This window comes from Hetaerina americana, unplaced genomic scaffold, assembly GCF_022747635.1.
Source record: "Hetaerina americana unplaced genomic scaffold, ioHetAmer1.1.p SCAF_4, whole genome shotgun sequence".
In the NCBI taxonomy this organism is placed as follows: Eukaryota; Metazoa; Arthropoda; class Insecta; order Odonata; family Calopterygidae; genus Hetaerina; species Hetaerina americana.
The window spans coordinates 8,759,870-8,781,312 of record NW_027286985.1 but is presented as its reverse complement, the minus strand read 5'-3'; the positions used below and the strand labels follow the sequence as shown (position 1 = coordinate 8,781,312).

Below are 21,443 nucleotides of genomic sequence, written 5' to 3'. Positions count from 1 at the left end.
TTTATTTCGACGGATACAGCTTAATCGAACTTGTCGCCCTCAAAGCACATGCCTTGGCTGACGACACCTTTGCCAAAGTTCCTTCCAGCTCTCGAACCCTGCCTGGCAAGCCATCTTGGTGATCCTCTTCATGTACGCCGTACAATTAGTTTTAATATCCGCAATAGTGTCGAATCGGCGCCCTTTCAAGGTCAATTTTAACTTTGGAAACAAAAAGAAAGTTTTAAGAGATTCTGGGTCAGCATTAGCTCGATCCTGGAATTCCTGACAAATGCCCACACGTTTTTGTCTCTTTTCATAAGTCAGCACCCGCGGGACATGTCAGTCAAAATTTTCTGACAGGATTCAAAACTAATGTTCACTTCCACGGCTATCTCCCTAACAGTTGAACGGCGATTTGCCGACACCAAATTGACATGGTTTGGGTCTGCCGAAGTGGAAGGCCGCCCCGTTCGCGAATCTTCATCTGTCGAGGTTCCGCCCGATTTAAGACGACTGTAACACTCAAAACACTGGCTTTGGCTCATAGCTTCATTAACAAAGGCTTGCTAAATCATTCCAGGTGTCTTCGTAGCACTTTTGCAAATTTTGAAACGAAATTTCACGCACACACGCTGTTCCTCTAGCTCCTTCATTGCTGCCGTTGCACTCGGCGACGAACAGGTTAAGACACGTACCACTGCTGCTGCGTAACAACTCAACGTAAACAAACGCAACAATACTCGTTCTTGTCGTCAGATATGTCACCAGATGGCGAACTATGTCTCGTTTCGATCCGTTGAACGGTATGCACAGAATAAAATCAGTCCGGTCTTTTTCTGATAACACCTTGTATGACAGGGTACGGGATATTTAAAATAAATGTGATAGCCATTCACATTAATTTGAAAAGGTAAACCAAAAAAAATCATGGTTGATTGCGATCGAAGAGACTCTCAAAGCAAACAATACTTTGTCTACTTTGTCTCAAGAATAGACTTTCCGCACAAGAAGTTTCCTTGTGCTGAATAACTTTCTGGCACACTCCATGGAGGGGGCTTGCAGGGTAGAGAAGAGTAGAGGGACGATCATGATTTGAAACGCAGTGTAAATGTTAAAAACCCAAAATAGTATAAAAATACAGGGAAGATATTTTCAACAATGAATAAGGCTCCTAAAAAAAATCATGCTTTATGATTTCACTGCTTTATTGCCTGATAAGTACAGGGAATGAAAGGTATCTACATCTACATCAATACCCTGCGAGCCACCGAAAAGGTGTGTGGCAGGGGGAGGCGTGTAGGTATGTGTGCTAAACTCAGCGGGTGTTGGGCTCATCAGAACCATGGAAACTTATTACAATCTGACTGAACAGTGTAGCTTAAGGAAGAAAAGGATTTTCATCTCATTATTACTAATTTATACCTAATACACACCATTAATGGCATCGATGTGGCGTTTTCAATATTTAAAATTGCTCTAAATTCAAATGAATTTCTCGTAAATACTCTTTTTCTGAAAAATGTTTCAAACCCTGAGTAAAATATATCTTGTGAGGGTTAATCTTAAATTTTAAAAATCAAATTCCATTCTTGTATTTTACTTCTGAGTGATTAAATATTTCTCAAAAATCATGGTGACATCATCAATCTGCTTCATAGGAAATACGCTTAGTTTAGGTATGCTAGTGTATTACTGTAGTCATGCGCAAAAGGTTATTTGAAAGAGAATGTTTTACTTTAGATAAGTTTGTGGCATTTAGAGACTTTTTATGGAGATCAAGAAATTTTGCTCACATCTTTTACCATTCACTATCCTTATTCAATATTATTCTGATGTATTCCATCACAAAAGATGCGACACGAAAATGTTGCCTCTAGTTTTATGAGCCCTGTCACATATAGCTACAGACACATGAACTGGATACATTGTTATTAAAATCTGAGGTTTCTGCAGTATTGATCGCAATACTTGAGGCTTTCGAACGAGAAGGGGGGACATAATTTCGATGCGATTATTGATCGAGAATGAATGTATGCAGTGATAATGTTGAAATGATTGAAGTTATTGAAAAATAATAGATAAAAAATGCATGAATTTTAAATTAAACTGTAAATACTGCCCTGTTTGTGGAAAGTATTGATTTTGAAAATACCGTTAACATTCAGTTTATCTTAATCAAATTTACGAATATTTTTTCATGTCACCCACAAAACTAACTCTTTGACCGTTTATCTAGGGTAGAGAACGCATCTCAGGATTAGTATATGTTATTAGGTAAACGAAAATGATTAATTCAAAATCGCGAATTAGCATATCACATTGAAGATATTTCCCTTAAAAATGTCTCAGATTAAGGCTATAAAATTGTCACAAAATCATTTCTCTCCTTGATTTCAACATATATTTTCAAATCAACTGGCTGGTTGGAACTTAATTCCTGGAAATCTTAGGTAAAGCTTTCCTAAACATCAATATCTAGAAAGCTGTCACAATTTCCACGGTGAGTCGTGTATTGTCTAGGAAATAATATAATTGTCTAAGAAATTTCATGGTAATATATAAGTGTTCATTGCTTCCCAAAGGATTTAATACAGTTATCTACTCATTTTAATAGAGATAATTTTGTAAATTTGGAGGAGGTAGAACACCTGAGCCTGAATTACCTCACTCGCATGAAGTCGGATCAAATGAATAATATTCAACTACACCAAGAGGTGGCGCTATCCACTCACCTTGCCCGCGGTGCCGGGGGACGAGGAGGAGGTCACCGAGGACGAGGAAGCAGCGGCCGATGGCTCCGCGGAGCCCGAGGTCATCATCGTCGAGAAGGAGTACGCCTCGGGGTCGAGCTCCAGTTCCAGTCCGAGGACTGCCGTCTCCAGCGCCGGGACCGTGGGAACCGCCGCCACTGGCGAGTACCCCGTGCTATCAAAGTGCCCGCCGGCCGCCGCCAGGGACGAGTACAGGGCCGCACTCGGGTCGTCTGCGCTGTCGTCCCTCCGCCAGATGGATCCTTCGGTGGTCGGCGCCGCTGTCGTCCGGTGGGGCACCACCAGCACGGGGTAATGCCTCGTCGAGGAGGCCGGCACCTGCGGGGTGAATGCGGAGAGATGCCAGTCAGCGGATGGATGGACTATGGACGACTATGGTCGACGATGGATGATAGTTCGACAAAACTCGCTACCTTCTGAGTATCAAATTTTCCTTCCACTGGAATATATTCACTTGACCGCGGGTAATACTTCGATACTGTAATTATCCCCTTTGTCAAATTCTCACTCTCGTTAATGGTCTCCTAGTTGACCGAAATACGAGTCGAGTTATTAAAAATCAATATTGGTACAGGATTGAAACGTCAGTAAATCGATTTCTGGGTTTCACTAGAATGCTCATTGATAGCCTGTACGGTCGATTTTCTTGTTACTTCAGCTGTTTTCTTATGCCAATGACAGTAAAGAGAAATGTTTTAAGAACAGGAATAAATCCGCTTAACCTCCTTTAATTTAGCGATGTGGAGTCTACTAAAAAGAGTGTTTGGCCATGTGCGATCGAAAGATTTCTGGGAAAGGCCTGAATCAAATTGAGCATTGTTTCCTTTTATCTCTTTAACTCCCACTTCCCATTAGTTCGTTTTCGATTGGGACTCGTGAATACAGAGCGAGTCAAATGTACGCTCAATGGCCTAAAAGGGAAAACGAGTCTTAAGCTAACCCCAAACCGACCACAGACTGGGAACGGTTTTTTAACTAGAGTACTCGATAGCCCTGTTTAGTGGTCGAGTTCAATATTACTCAGACCAAATAAATCGAATCACAAATTTACTATGAAGAGTAATTTGTTAACAAATGCAAGTAGCGTCAGCATGATTGATAGAATTACGTGGTTACAGATGTTAAGGTGTGCAAGATCATGTAGGTTTCAATGAATAAATTGTCTCAAGTCCTAATGAACATAAGTATCTATCACTCCAAAGCAATTATATCAAGTGCGAGAAAATGATGTCGCACGCCATTGGATTTGTCGAAGACTGTCTCGCGTTACACTGGCAGTCATCCGATCTACTGAGCTTCCCCATTGGGCAGGAGCACCTGACCTCAGGACCCCCACATTGATGCAGTTTGGCATAAATAAAGTTTTTTCATTGCCTTCCAGAAACCATGGTTCTCATATTTATAGAAAAACAATGTAGGTATCAAAATAAAGAAAAAGACTGTATACTATTAAACACTTTTTATTACAATTGCCGACAGGCTTCAATGTAAAGCGTACGTCTTTTCAAAGGTGTGAAGCCTTAATAAAAGGTAGTTCTTTCAGAAGTTCAAAACCACTTTAATATGATCTATTAATGAATAAATATTCAAGGCGTTGAATTGAAAAGTGTGAGGGACCATATTTTATTTCAAAGACGTCGTAGTTCGAAGAAAGGTAAACACATCGAGAGTTCTCTGATTTAGCAATTCTAGCTTTTAAATACTTTGTGCATTTCAAGGGTCATATGATAGAATTTGGGCATATTAAGAGCACTTCTTACATATTATTTCAATGACTTTCTTGGATAAAAAACATTGGCTTTTAAAATTTAGATATCGTATTTTATGAAAAAACTATCATTTAGTCAGTTAATACTAAATTTAACTGTTTGAGGAGAGTTATTCGAAATATTTCACTGAACGATCCAATAAACATTTTTAGCTAAATGCTCGCCTCCGAAAGAGTAATTTCAGCCTTTATCGGAACGCTAATCATAATGTGATTTGTATTTTGCCAAATGAAGTACCCTATGGAGGAGTTTTTCAAAAATGTTGTAAGATATTCATTACAAAACACCAAGAGGTTTCTAAAGAAAATATTGGGAGCAATATACAAGTTTACCATCAAAGGTATCGGTAACAATATTTTCCTGACGCGTACGTGAAATGAAGAATTTATACCGCCGGCCAAGTGCGCGTATAATCGCAGATTGTATTGGAATTGTTAAGATGACAGTGCACTCTATTATCACTGACATTTTGGCGATGCGAAACATCTCCGCTAAACTCGCCCCAAAGGTCTCGGCGGACGACCAACAGCAGACTCTCAGGTCTGCCTGCAAAGAACTTCTACAACGACATCGCGATGATTCCCCAACACTCTTAAAGCCCCGACTTGGCACCAGCTTACTTTTTCCTATTCCCAAGAGTGAAATACGTCCTGATGGGACATACGGCCTGAGGTGCACGCGTACCCTTAAAGACCTTTCGGAATCTGCCCACCAGGGAGCCTTCAAGTTGGGGCCAAGCCACAGGAAAAAGTGAGATGACGCTCAATATATCTGCTTTGCTGAATTTTGAGGCATTGTAGCAATAAGTTTATTTTTCCCTAAAATATGTTTATTTTTCCAAAACATTTCCCGATTTTTCTTATACAAGCCATTTAAGTCATCGTGATTTGGAATTTTGACTTTAACACGCGATTAAAAAATTAAAAATGATCAAAATACATTTTTTATTCATTGATATTATTTCGTTATAACATTAAGGAGATTAAAAGTTCCAATGCATCTATATTACATTTATGTGTAAAATTATCAAGCAAATATAATCAAAGAGTAATTTCGTTTAATACCAACAAAGGTTTGATGATGAATAAATAATAATACGCGGTTTGCTAAATTTATGGCTTTGCCCTTTTTCTAAAAATAAATGATTTATATTACCCAGCTGTTACCATTTCCAAATCCTTCTCTTTTCTTTGGGCTTAGAGAATCTGGAATCACGGACTGGAAGATACTGCTAATTGTAACATTTTACTCGTTGTCCCCGTATTTCTTTTGTTGCTACTGTTTCAAGAGCCGTTTCTTTTTTGTGAAACACTTTTAAAGCTCCCTAAATTGTTAAGAGACTCTAAGGAGATATTTTATCTTTTTATTTTAAAGAATTTTGTGGCTCGGGAGCTCAGGAATAAGATTTAAGGGGGAACGCGGTCATCGGACATTCCTGCTGCCGTCTCCTGCAAATATGCCCGCGGGCAGTAGGTCACCCAGTATAATGAAAATGTAGATTACGGTAAACTTTATTAAAAATAGTTTTTTTAATTCCTTTGCATTCTGAACAAAGAGAAATCCCTCGCAAAATGAATAGAAACAAATATTTCACCTGCACGTGGAAATTATAAACAGTTGATACACAAAGTAAACATGCATAATTTCCAGAATTAAACTCGTTAAATGACAGGCGTTTTTAAAATATGGTGAGCCAAGGACACTAAGGAAAAATTATGCGATATCACTGCAAATTAACAACTGTCATTTCCTAATTCAAAAAGCTCAATTGAAATCCTAACCTAAAATTATTTTCACATAGCTGCCTATTATTTAACATAGCTGACAATTATTATTTTAATATACCCAGCTATTCAATAAGTGCAATATAATTCGCAAAAGACAAACATTTGTATTTTGATACAGCCATCTTGTGTCCACCCAAAATGTGTGGCTCTTAAAAATATATTTATGCCTTGAAGTTAATTTAGACAAAGGTTTTGAAAATGGGGAACACGCACATGAAAATACTTACCCGAGTGATTGTGTCAAAATACTATCTTATATATAATACACATATATGTATATATATATATATATATATATATATATATATATATATATATATATATATAGACACATATAAATCAGAGTCTTAAACAGACTAGTATTACTAGTATAGTATATTAGTATATTTAACAAATACAGTTGTTTAGTGCTAAGCATTAAAATAAACTGTTCACGTAAAAATCCAGACGAGAATACAATAGTTCTTTTTAATATGATCTTTAACTGTTTTAAGTTACATTTAATATGCTATCAAATCACTAGGATTGCATTGAACTTTAAAGCGTGAAATCTCTCAACAGGGTGTAATAATATTTCTAATTGATTTTCTTAAAGTCTTTGCATTTACGATACAATGTACAGCAAGCCTTAGAAAAAATATTGAGGCAAAATTAATTTCTCTGCTTTATGGTAAAAAGAAGTAAAAGATAATGTTTTTATTTTGATTTACAGAATATCAAGAATTTGTATCAAAAACGTAAAATAATACGGAGATGATCGAGAGTATGGTTTTTCAAATTCAAGATGCTTTTCTCTTCTCTGGAGCTGCCAAATCAATTTTCATCCCAGCTTGAATATTTTACGACAGATATTACATCATAACGTCATTCCATCAATTCCTCATGACTAGCGATCAACCTATCAAAGGTAGGTTTCATTCTGTCCCCAGCAACGTGTGTTTGGACTTCTAGTTGGTTGCCCCATATGATTTTCTTCTTCATGCACTCCATCTGCCTGCAAAAAGTCCCTATTCTTCCATCCCCTCATTGTCTCACGATATAATTCAAACGTCCACGTAAGCCTTCCCTATTAAATTTATATTCACTACTCTATCCATTGGCCGTATCTCAAAATGCTCCAAAATTCTCCTAGCTGCTCCTAAAGAAAAAAATCCTCCTGGCTACACTCGTTGTTAACCTCATACGTAGACTAGGTTTCCGATCCACACAGAATAAAACAGTCTCCTTCAAATTAGTCTTTAACACTCTTTCACTTCATGCATTTCTTTACCCATCTATCATAATTTTTTTCTTCTTAAAGGTATTTACATTGCCAAATACTTGACCTATTCTCCTACAAAACACTTACCAAGCATATGATATTATTCACCCAATTTTTTCTCTCTTGCCAGGCTTTAACCGTTCACCCATTTCTTTCCTCCAACCTGAATATTTAAGCTACATTTCCTAATTCTTGAGGATAAGTTCATTTTCTTTCTCTTCAGATTAATCTCCCTGCCATTTTTTTGCATTTATCCCAACTAGAAACAAATAATATGCTAGAATAAATAACAATATGTTTCTGTCCAATAATGTATTCCAAAATGTCAAAATTTAGCAAATGAGTAAAGGAAAAACCTACTTCCTGTTATAAGTGGCATAAGTATACAGCTATGATTAAAAATAGATGTAAGAACTTCAATCTTAGCAAATGTAAGTGTGCACTATGAAAAAAGAGTAAAGAGTAATGGGACAACCCATAAAGCCGAAATGTTAAGAAATAACAAACAATAACTCAAAATCTGTCACTGTTGAATAAGCAAACCCAAACCTAATACCGAATGATGCTAGCTGGAAAAGACCCAAGAATCAGTATGGAGAGGGATGACAGATGTCAAAATTGGAACAAATTAAAGGAAAAGTAGACAATTTGGCAAATTAGCTCTTAGGCACAGGAAAAATATGTAACAAAAAATGAAAAGTTCCATACACCATGGTTCTACAATAGGTCATATATAACTTATAGCAGATATATAACTCTAAAATCTCCTGAAGTCATGCCTAACTACAAAAGGGTCTAAAAAGAGAAAAAATACCCAGCCAAAGGTCTGAAAAATGAACACTAGACGGCTTTTCTAGAAATATCGAAACTGACTTCTATGGCCTCCAGAAACAAATTGATTGTGATTGATGATTCACCGAACAAAAGTGATTAATGAACGAATGGAATAAAAAAAGAGACGTGGATTTCTAATTCAACTGAAATATAAAGGGACCTCACGATCCGGTTGACGAAATATGATACTTAATATAAACGTTGAAATGAATGACAGCAGTTTAGATATTAAATATTAGAGGTGTGAGAAGCACTGAACCTACTAAAAACGGGAAATCATAGGCAAAGATCGAATACCTAACGAACATTTCCAGTTATGAGGCAATCATCTGACATGAAAATTGACTCCAATTTGCGCAAGCGAGCAAGAGGAGGAAAAGGAAAGGCAAGCTCGACGGAATGAAAGGAGGTATAAGGGTTGAGAATTTTAAGAGATGCTTGTTTTTGTGTGGGGACTGGTTGTATCTTGGTCAAGGCTAAGAGAGTATAATGCTTTGTTCATCCAGTATCTACCTTGTACCGTAGTACACCAATTAATAACAAAAAAAAATGTGGCGATTTGTGGCGGGATAGGTGGTGGGAGGTCTTGGGAAAGCAACGAGGTCCGCGTCAGTTATCTGTGTGCCGTTACAGTGAGCTTATCACTTCAAAACCAGACGTCTGTTCGAGGGTCGCGTCACGAATTCAAGATGTCACGCTCGATTTAGCAACGCTATGCTATAAAATTTTGTTTTAAGTTCGGAAAATCGGGTTCTTGGTAGACGTAAATGTCCCAAGGAATGGTTTTCCGCTGACACAAGATTTCCCAAGAAGGTAGAGAGGAAGTTGACGATGTTGAGGAATGCCCTGGACACCCACCAACAACACAGTGATGAAATTGTGCAAAAAAAATGAAACACGTGTTCAATTCTGATTATCTCCCAAGTGTCAGCTTGTTACCGGAATAGTTCAATATTAAGAAAACCACAGTGCATGGCATTCTTACAGAAGACTTCTTAACCATGAGAAAGGTGAGCCAAGATGGTTCCCAAGGTGCTGTGGGAAGACTGCTTGAATGACAATCTTACCTTGGAACTCTTTGACCACGATCAAATTTAGCCAATTTTTTTAAGAATAGGTGATTACTGGCGATACGTTATGGGTCTTTGAGTACGACCCAAGTAAAAACTCTTTGATTATCAATTTGGACCCCTGGAATATGCCAAATAGAGCAATAATGAGGTGCATGAACGAGAGTCCTGTGATGCCTTAAAGGAAGCTGTCGATACATAACGGCACTCTTATGAAGAATTTTAATCAACGTGTACTTTGATCTACAGTTAAATGTTTCCCCAAATTCATCCTACTTATTTTTTCGATATACCTCGCATTTCACTGACGACTCTTTCATCGTGCATATGCATTATGGAAAACCAATAGCAATGGTTGTCATATACTATACTTATAAAAATCAGCAATTTTTCTGCAAATAATTATACCCCAGGACAAATAAAAACAATGAAAATGGCGGCACAAATATTTAATGTTAATTAGAATTAGATGTCCAATAATCATTAAATAGACAGTAAGTAGATTCTAAAACAATATGGAGCTTTTTGAGAGAAAATTTGAATATATACTACGGGAAATAATGCTAGAAAGAAAGGAGGAAGGCAAACCAATCAATCTATTTGCAGTAAAACCTTTAAGAAGTGGAGGTGTTTTTATGTTCTGATGACAACAGCCTGAATACAGTAAGAGAAAATCGATACGATCCCTTACGACTGCTTTTAAGGCATGGCATCAAGTTAAACAAATAATTAAGAAAGCGGGATATTAAGAAAATGCCCAAAATTGATTCTTGCAAAATGGCCGACGGAAGTATGAGAAAAACTGAATTATGGAAGCTATGGAATGCAAACCGGTGCAGCGGGTGTAGTAGTCGGCAGTAGGAAAGACCTCAGGCCGTCTTGGCATAAACCTTTGTACGAACAATTGGAAGGCCAGTTTGCCTTTATTAAAGGTTAGTATGGTGCTATATTATCAAAAATAATGCGTAATATAAAACATTAATATATTTTTGCATGCAACATGAATTCTGAGACTGCGTCCAGCCGAATGGAGAGAAATAGGTAAGCCAATGTATTGAAAAGCATATAAGAGAATCAAATGAATAGCCGAATCATTGCAAACATTTCAAATATTGAATGAGTAACATAAAAGATAGAAAATCAGCGTGAGTAGTAATTGTAAGTAGAGGTATGGCCTTTATCATTTATATTATTCAACTTAAACTGGCAGGAAATAATACGAGGGTCATCCGGAAAGTAGTACCCGTTCGTGCCGCATGAAGTGCTGACGACGCGAGTAGCCGCTGGACGAGGTCAGATAGCTTCAGTGGCTTGTCTGCCTTCTCTGAGCCAAGTTGCGTGACGCTAGCATTGCCTGTGTTGTTTCTGTGATTGTTTACAATGTTTAAAAAAATTGAGAACGCCGCCAGTTGTGAAGTGAGGGCAGTGATTAAATTCCTCAATGCAAGAAACGTTCGCCCATGTGATACTCATCGCCAATTAAAGGAGGTGTATGGAGACAATGTAATGGACGAGTCGTCTGTTCGGCGGTGGTGTCGCAACTTCAACATGGGGAGGGGGAACACACACGACGATGAGCGTTCGGGGAGACCGTCTGTCATTACAGACCAACTGGTGAGCTCAGTTGACGAATTCGTGAGGAACGATCGGCGCGTCACAATTGATGACATCTGTGAGCATTTTCCCAATGTTTCTCGAACAATTGTTCATGAAATTGTTAAACACCATCTGCATTATGCAAAAATTTGTGCAAGATGGGTCCCTCGCGTATCTCAATGAGCTGGCGGCGAAGGACTATGCAGCAGGAATACAGAAACTTGTCACACGTTATGACAAATGCCTTAATTTGCTTGGAGATTATGTTGAGAAGTAGTTTAAAGTATCCTCTTTCAAATAAAATTTTTTATGTTTGTTAATATTTACTTTTGTGTCTTTATTTCACGAACGGGTACTACTTTCCGGATGACCCTCGTATGAATAACATCAAAGGGTTGGGAGACGGAAAGATATAATGGTAAAGATATATGTGAGTGAGATTTGATATTTTAAATTCTCATTTAAAGATTTTCTTCGTACCACCGCAGGTAACAAAAAAGAGAAAGAAATGAGTAAGCTCAACGAATGACTCTTTTGGTGGGATAGATGAACACACTATCAAAGAAGGGCATGTATTTGTGCATGAAAACGCACATTTATTTGTAATTAGTTTTTCCAAGAGACTTATTTGAAAGGGAAGTTGGACAAAAATGGATGGCAAAAATTGTAAGGACGTCAGAAGGAGCAATTCATAGCCTATGTAAGAAATAATAAACAAATTGAAGTAGGTTAGCTCGAGGATACTAAGGTAAATATAAAAAATAGAGATGAGTGAAAAATTTGATATGAGGCGTAAGATAATTTGGCGGTTTTTGAGGGGGAAAGATGAGCGTATATAGACGGTTCCTGAGATATGGGCATGGAAATGAATGGAGGAAAAAAAATACAAGGAAGGTAAAAATGTGTTAGCCACGGCAGGGGAATAAAGAAGTTGCCGTGGGAAATTCGACAGAGGCCGAAAAACTGGATGGAATAAATATTGAAACGAAATGGAATTTTGCAACTTCTGAAAAAAGCAAGGATCTCAGGTGAGGAAGAGGGAAGAAAAGAATATGTTTTTGGAAGAGACTTGTGAAAATAATTAGAATGAGCGTGTTGTTAGAGAAGGATTTTTTCTCTTTTGATATCACGAGTGTTTAAGTTTAACGTTTCTTTTGAAGTGGCAAGTTTCTAGGGAGGTTGAAATGTAATGAAATAATGGACTTTGTAATTCCACACACTCTATTTTAAAAAAACACGACCCAGGTTTCGACGTTGAACGTCATCATCAGGTGGTCCTCACAGAAGCACGCTGGCTATATATACCCTCTGATCATAGGCATCTAGGTCTATATATATATATAGCAGTCTCTCTTGAAGAAGGCCTCTGAGAGGGCCGAAAGCTCGAACAATTATCCGTGTGAGTGTCCTTTTAAATGTTGCTATTCTATTCTATTTGTGTTATATTGTGTCAGCCCATTATATATATATATATATATATATATATATACTGTGTATTGTACTATACATGTTACTGTGTATGTTACTGTGTATTGTACTATATATATATATATATATATATATATATATATATATATATATATATATATATATATATATAGTACAATACACAGTAACACACAATATAGAAACACAAAAAAAAGAAGAACACTCACACGTATTTTCTTGATATTTCGACGGAAACAATCCGTCTTCCTCTGAAGATATAGAAGTGGCTTGTGTTTCTATATTGTGTGTTACTGTGTATTGTACTATTCGGCACTTCCGTGTTACGTCTACGAAAGCATATATATATATATATATATATATATATATATATATATATATATATATATATATATATATATGTATATATATGTATATATGTATATATGTATATATATATATATGCATATTTGTATATATGTATATATATATATATATATAATTATGCGAAATATTGAGTCATAACTTTTTCACATTTTGTATCAACCGAAGTAATGTTTTTTTTATTTATTGCTTATTGTGGGGTGTCCTTAAGCACTTGGAAGAAGCTCGAGTGACTAAATATATTGCTTGGGTTCGATTCCTCTCGACACCCTGGGACACCCATCCACTGATGTGAGCTTTTCTAATGCCACATCATCCTGGATATTCTCAGGAGGTACAAGGTCTCTTACTATTCATTGCTATCCCGATGTGTGAATATTATTGTAAACTTTTGGAATGTGGTTAGTTATTTTATTATTTATTTGGTGGAATCTACGTTCATCGATCAAACCACGTCGATTTGACCACTGTGGATTTTGTTGCATGTGACGAAGAGGCATAATGGATTATAGTAATCATAACGGGTTAGAGAGTTGAACTTAAGGTCAAATGATATCAATGTTGAGTCGGCATTTTGCTACCACAACGTTTGCAATTTTGTTGTTTTATGCCCGGGAACCATACTTTTCACGGAAAATGTCCTCTCGCCCCCTGCTAGAATGCCTCTCACCTGCCGTCCCACCATGGATATTGCTCCCCCCTATCCCCACCACCCCCCTACGCCCGCCCGCCCGCAACCCTTGCCTCCCTACCACACTCCCCGCGAATGAGCAAGCGGGCATCTACCGACACGTTCACATGAACACGCGCACCTACTTATCAATCTTTGGCCACCTCCGCCGTCGACCTTCGAGAGACATCTCTCTCTTGCCCCTTACAGCTCCCTTCATGGGTGGCGCCCGGGACAAAACTCGCACCCCTCCCGCCTTTTCACTGACCCTTTCCAAAACCTCCCTCCCCCCTCGCTACTCAGCGGACAAAGAGTGTCCACTCGGCACCATAAATCCTATCTTGCGGACAACAATCGGGCAAAAGTTCGGGGAGGGGGTGGGATGAGAAACCATGCCCCACTCCCACTGGATTATATGGGACAAAAAATCCTAAGCGCAAGTGTTTTTGATTAATAGGTTGCCACGACAACAAAGGGAGTTCTGAGGAGCACATGATATTTTCCGAAGACTCTTAATGCTCTGCCCGTGGACCGTAAACACAGCCTCACGCCTGATACGAAAAGATATGAAGTGTGTTACAAGGTTTAAATTACGTGAATTCATGGGAAGACTCCCTCGACACTGGAATGTTGCTGTTCCATCAAAATCTACTTGCTAAGTGCATCTTCCCATTTTGCTTGACTTCGTAATAGCAACCAATGCATTAAACGCACCAAAATAGTACACTACGGTAATTGAGTTTAGTATTGGTAAATGTAGGGGCATTTTCAGTTTCAAACATAAGAATTTAGATGTCTCCTCTTTTATTCCTGTCATACGGATTTCATAACGTCCGATCATTAGCTCCAGTCAAATAATAAACGGCATATATCAGCAATTCCAGATCCCACTCGTGAAGTGGACGATCCTTTGGACTTATTCATATGTTCTTGCGCTATGAAACATTCCCGTGCGTACAATGTAACTTAACGAGAAATTGTGAATAGCGCCAAATGAATTCAAAGCCATGAGTCACACATATATCTTTCGAGTTCCTCACCCTACTCAAATTTCTGGAAAAAGTTATTCCACTGTCGGTGACAATTCTTAGCGGACATGATCCTTTGAAATGAGGTGGAGCATGAAGCTAAAGCTGAGGTTGTGGGTAAATGCCATTGAACCATTCCTTTCCAGTCACCACCATTCCTTTTGCCTAGAATTTTAGTAAGCGATTGGCTCATAGGAAGTGTATAAGGAACAGGATACACTACTCGTGGAATTGAATCGCCATATTTCAATTGCTCCTCGAGAACATATTTTATCTTACCAGAGGATATTTTTTGAAAATTGTTTTTCAAATATTGCATTCAAATTGATCAATTTCTTCAACAAGTGATGAGTTCTAAGGATAAGGAGTCAAAATTCCTATGCGGCATAAATTACGGTACTTGTACGTGCACACAGACAACGCTGACACACGTAGTTGAAAGGCAGAAGGAAAGTTTAAATTTCATTCAAGTCGTGTTAGAAACGGAGCATTTGTTTGTGACTGTTTTCGGCCATTGGAAAATATTTTTTTCAGCCGTTGTGGTTAAGTTAATATATAGTCGTTGAACAATTTCATTCGTCTAAATAAGATTATATAGTATTTCAACAAAGTATATTAGTGTTGAAGTATAGTCTTTAGAACTCACACGCACAAGTTACAAAGTTTTGAGTCTTCATGGTGGATCAACTGCGGCAACTTGAGAGGACTTCACAAAGACTCTTTAAACAAAAATTCGACACGTTTATGTCGATTCACTATATATATATATATATATATATATATATATATATATATATATATATATATATATATAATTATATATATATATATATAGTTTCAGCTTCTACTCGAGATGTGATATATATATATATATATATCACATCTCGAGTATATATATATCGAGTCATATATATATATATATATATATATATATATATAGTTTCAGCTTCTACTCGAGATGTGATGGACGCACAAAAAAAATAATATTGTTATTTTTAAGGGAAAAAAGTTCATTTTTTAAGAGAACATATAAAAAGTTCTTTCAGTAAGGAACCAATGAAATATTAAGACCTATTGCGCGTCCTGCGATGATTTCATTATTCTTCCACAAAATAAAATAAGAAATACTGGCGCAAAATTTAAGATAAATGCTCACAAAGCTAGAAAAATATGGCCAATTGTTATATTTCAAAATAAATGTCATTATTTTTATTATTAAAATGAGGAATTACGCGCAGTGTTTCAGCAATTACCCAAGGGCATTTATTTATTTTGAGGCAAAAAAGAAATATACTGGAACGACTAAGAAAAGAAATCTTTTCCATAAAGATAAGTAAAATTTTATTTTTTTGGAAATATTATCCCATTCATGAAAGGGAAATTAGTAATCTATGGGAAATGGTATTCCGCAAGAAATGCTTCCCACCGGTTACGAAAATGTACCGGTACAACTGGTAAAGATGTAACCCATGCTATTCTATAACACCATACCCAATCGATACTCATCTTAAAACGGATCATTTCTCCTTGGTTATCGAAAATACTTTTCTGAAAAAATGGTTTTTAACTGATCAACTATTTTATGTTTAGAAATACCTAAAAAAAGCGGTGCCCAATGCGTTTCCTGCGAGTGGATGTGGATTCAGCTCATAATTTTTGATCGATTCCATATCAAAAAGGATATGAACGCGTTGAAATGAAGTGTTGAAGAGACGAACAGGAAAATAGTAACCAGGAAGCATTGGACTAAGAAGTCTCATATCTTGCACGTCTCGTAAGTATGTTTCATACACCCAATGAACGGTTTTCCCCTTCTATCAACCCTTCCATTACTGCGTTTGCTACTGCAGGAGGTGCCATACCCCTTCCTTGCAGCATCTTTCACCGAGACCTCTCTCTGCCTCCTTTCCTCATCACTTCTTAATTCGTCAATCGCTTTGTCCACTTTAACGCTAACATCGTTCTGTAGCACTGCATCTCAAAAGAATTCAACCGGTTCCATTCTACTTTTCCTATTGTTCATATCACGCATCATTACCCTATAATAATGGTCGTTGCTAGCTTATTTTTTATCACCTTATTTGTGGACCTAGAAAGAAAGTATCGCTTTATCGTTGAAAGCAATTTCGCCTTGTGCACGACATTCTTGATCTTATTCCATCATAAACTATTTTTTTCCTAATTTGCTTAATTCTACCCCTACTTCTAGGAATATATTAATGTCGCAAAATTCTGGTATCAGTTTTACAGCCTTATTCGATGATAGCAACTTTTCTCGACTCACCTGCAGGTTTTATTGACTGTTTAGGGTACATTCATTTTTTAAAGAACACCTAACGACTACCCGTCAGTCTGTAATAGTAGCATTAATAAGGAAAGCATTTGGCCCGAAGACATTCTTTGAGCTGCATTGAATTCCGACCCCACAATAAAAAATTAGTCATGAGTGAGATACGTAGGCACATTAGCTTGATTCTGCTTGTAGCAACAGCATTACTGATCGTAATATCGGCAAAAATATAATTGAGAGGAGAGCAAATGATTGGTTAGAAAAATATCGGTGTTTACAATGCTCTTTATTTTAGACATGCATTTTGTGACCAACAATACTCCCATCCTAAACAAGAGAGTTTCTTTTATAAAAGAAGACTTTGGGAAGCGAAACTACCCACAAATATACGCAACAGCTGCTTCTCATATATTGGATGCACATTCATTTTTTCAGACAGAAATCCCGAAAACATAGCGTTCTCCGCGAGCCGAACAGTGAAGGTTATTGCTGTACGCTTCGCGTTTTATAATAACTAATTCCAAAGAATAATATAAATAACTATCACTGTGTTCACGGACGTCACAGCCGAGGGCACGTTGGAGATAGAGCGGATTCCCGAGCGGTTCGGGACGAACCATCCTGCGGCGTTTAATTCCGATCGGAACGCTCCAAAGTCCTCTCGTTTCGCACTTGCACAGGCGGAGTTGCCCCCTCCTCCACCCCCGTTCCTCCCGTTCCACTGGGACATGCACATTTTCTGCAAACGCTACCCACCTGTCCACCCGTATGTTCTTTCCCGATCGGATGTGATCGTTTAGAGCAGGGAAGTGAGGAAAAATACGAAGTCAATCCAGCTCATAAGTAATTCGCCTTCCGATGGACTGACCCTTCAGAAAAAAAAGTTAGCTACGACAGTGATTCTATTCCGAGGCAGAGAGAGTAGGATGGTGATCAGATCTGGACTGATTGATATATTTAATTTTCCACATGTTTTTCGGAGTCCATGAGAAGTGCCGGGGATAGGAGCTGCGGGTATGAGGGTGGTATGCGACGGAGGAGCCCGGAAAGGAGGAAATGAGTCCCGAAGGATTCTCATTTTCATGCGTAAGAGAAAGAAAGAGAGGGATTCCCGCATCATTCGACACGCCGGAATCTCCGGAATTTCCCGTCAGACTCACACCACCGATCCCCGCTCACGCCCAGAGCCTCCCCCTCTGCCGAAAACGCAAAGGAAAGCGGACAAGTGATTAGGAGATAGGTAAACAACTACCACAAGTTATGCTTCAGATTATCGCGCCACTTTAGACAGAGCACCTACCGCGAAAACTCAACTCTTTCCAACCGCTCGATGGAAAAGTTCATACTCTTCCGCGCCCAGGGAGACCTGGGGGAGGGGGGGTGGCCTGTGACGACGTGTGGGAGGGAGGGAGGGACGGACGATGAAGCAAGTTCTAAAAAAAATGAACTGCAGTGAAGAGATGTGCAGACAAAGAGTGTATGTGTGTGAGAGAGAGAGGGAGGGAGACAGGCTGATAGAAAACAAATAAACCAGAAGAGTGATTGATGATCTGTGGAAAACACCTCTTCGCTAACTTTTCTGCTTTCCCAACGATCAAGCGATGATTTTATGCATACTTTTTTTTTAAGGTGTTTATTAACTGAATCGTTCGTTTTCAGCTTAATTTAAATTACCATCCATTTTCCGTCTCGCGAAGAGTATTTCTCACTCGTTTCATGACACGAGACCACACACACTCGCAGTTACGCAGAAAACCGACCACGCGGCAACTATAGCTCTTCCACCCTCCCCCCGCTTCCATTTTGTGAATAGTGTGTGAATAGGGGGTGGTGTAGAGGGTTCAGGGGAAGGGGATATGGCAAGGGATCCTCTCGGACGTCCCTTTGCATGGTGTGTGTGGCCATGTCGACCGATAGACGGTCCTCCTCGCATTGTTTACACCGTGCGGCGATCAATCTCTTGAGCGCTGTCGCCATTTATATATCATTTTTCACCGCACGGCTCCCTCTCGTGATTTATGCCGCAGCCGTATCTTTTCGTTTATCTCTTTCACGAACAGTTGAAAGAGGAACGGCCGCAGCATTCCGACGCGGCAACAGCGGCGACTACTACGACGTCGACGACTAGGCGAGAGCGAAAATTAATTCGGAAAAATAGCAAAAAAAAGAATAATTCGAAAAATAAAGAGAATACAATGGAAAACACGATCACCCTTTTCTCACCCTCTTCCTCTCAAAAATTATTCCTTTTTTTTCGTCGTCCCGCCTCTCTCGAAATTCATAATTTGCGCGCGCTCGAAGCATTCCGCATCGATTTCTAGAATAAATTTCTCGTCACGAAATTTGTTACGTCACCGCGATGACGACGGGGAACGCGAAGAAATTTCCGGCTTTGACGACGGACGCTTTTTTTCCAACTTCGCCCACAATTTTTTTGATTGCAAAAATAATTAACATTTCCTATTTATATTCCACACGTCCCTTCGCTTCGCACCTTTCTTTTTTTGGTGGGCTATAACTCAAAAAGGTTTTGCCACCATAGAAATTGAATGCGGATTTATAGGGTTGATGGGAAACCCTCGTGGCGCATCATTTCTTGCAAGAATGCATGGCCGTGCTGTCACAACATACCATTGATTAACTTTATTATTTTTTCAGAGAAAATAAGCCCTCTTGTAGATTTAAAGGGAATTTCAAAAATCAATCCCCGATTCAATGCAGATGGAAAGGTTTAAGGTCCACTGGTCTTATAAAAACATTCGTATTTATCTTACGTTATTTTTGTGTTTCTTTCCACATTTTTGGTTATCCTTCGTATGTGCCTTGTGAGTAGTTGACCGAATCAGTTGTTTTTTCAGATAATCATACAATGCTTGGTAAACGATTGCAGTTATTTACTAATCTACCGGAAAAACTTTTATGGCTAATCGCCACAAAAAAGGACTCGGTGTCTCATAATGTATTTATAATATGCACGACGTTTAACTAGGAAAGTAAACGGAAACCTGCATTCAATTTTTATTTCAAACCTATACCACACTTAACGTTTCCTGAACACACAAGGAGAAGCCTCTGGCGATTATGGTCAACGCTGTTTATCATATCTATCTGTTGTCCGTCCAGATTCTTCCTATACTACTTTTTCGTGCCACCTGGTTATTCTACAAGTATTCAATTTGCACTTTATCCAGTTAATTACTCTTACATTTCACATTAGTTTCATCTGATCAGGCCACTATATTCTTCCAAACACCTTGACAACAGAAAGCATTCCCATCCATTTTCTTGTTCTATAGATACAAGAATGGGCGTAGATTATAGGCTTCTGCGACGTGGGCAAGAGGAAGGAATAATGGAGTGACTACATCGAACAGGGAAGAATAACGGCTAAGCATTCCTAAAATCTCTTGGCTCTGAACTACGAAATCTTTCAAATTGTTCTTCTGCGCCAACGTTCCTCGCAGTGAGTGTTCTCTGCGACCGTATTGCTCGTTCAACTGTCCTTTTCACATTCTTGGTTTTAACTCATTCTCTTTTGCAGACATTGATCAACAGATTGACAGATAGAATTCTACAGAAGGTGGAAAAAATGGAAGGCATTGAGAAGACGTGGGATATTAATTATGGCCATACTGATAGAAAATGTTCGGTACTGGGATACAGGTAAAGAACATGAAGAGCTAAAGAAGAAATTAAGGTAAGGTAAAGAAGAGGAGATCCACGCGTAACTCATTGTTAATAGTGGTTAATAACCGTAAAATACATATTGATTATGATGATGATTTTGATTTAGGTTGAAAGAGTCCAAATGTTTTCATCCAAAATGTAATTCTTTGTATGTTTTCGACCTTTTTTCTGATACCACAACCTATCAAGATTTTAAAAATGTCTGGAATATCTTTCACCACATGTCATTCAATGGCCCTTCTCTAATATCTACGAAGTTTCAATTTTAATCACTGTTCATTTATTGATTTGTTGTGATTTTCAGTTTATTCTTCATTGAAATTCCATGACCAACTTATTCCTCTGTTAGGTAACCTATAAAAGATGACTTTCTCATTTTTACGAACGAAGTGCTAAGTATATCATTCTATATTCAATAATCACGTGTCACATGGACCCCATCCTAGGTCCCTGATTTTCTTTCGGTGAAAGCAGTGAATATTTCCCCGCATTTTTATTTTAGCAGTTTTTTTTATTTAGTTTGAAATGATGTTTGACCTTCTAATAATTAATACTTTGTGCGTGGTTTTACGTTACCACCAAGGCGGCGGTAGTTTCCTCCGACCCACAGTGGCGGCTCAGCTTCATCACCTCGCCTTTTTCTCTTGCAATTAAGAGTTTAAGATCTGTCTCTTACTATCTGAATCTTTTAAGGCTCTTGCAAACTAATTTCGGTTGTATTTTTATTGATCCTCAATACCGTATTGTCCACGCCATATTTGCAATGTTTACTTTTATTTCCTAGTAGTAGTAGCTATTAGAGTAAGCAACTGGCAGCTGAGGTCACTTGAGCCATTAAGGATGGATGGGAATGGAGGAAGGATAAAGAGAAACCCATTTGCATTAGCAT

At 38.2% G+C, this 21,443-nt stretch overlaps 1 protein-coding gene across 1 annotated transcript in view; it reads right to left on the bottom strand.

The window, feature by feature from the left end:
* The window catches only part of LOC139692062 (uncharacterized), a 474,725-nt gene that overhangs the window by 6,549 nt on the left and 446,733 nt on the right, over nucleotides 1-21,443 (bottom strand). The window contains exon 5 of the mRNA XM_071590090.1: nucleotides 2,715-3,071. Coding sequence (XP_071446191.1) covers nucleotides 2,715-3,071 — 357 coding nt within the window. The remainder of the gene's footprint in view (nucleotides 1-2,714; nucleotides 3,072-21,443) is intronic.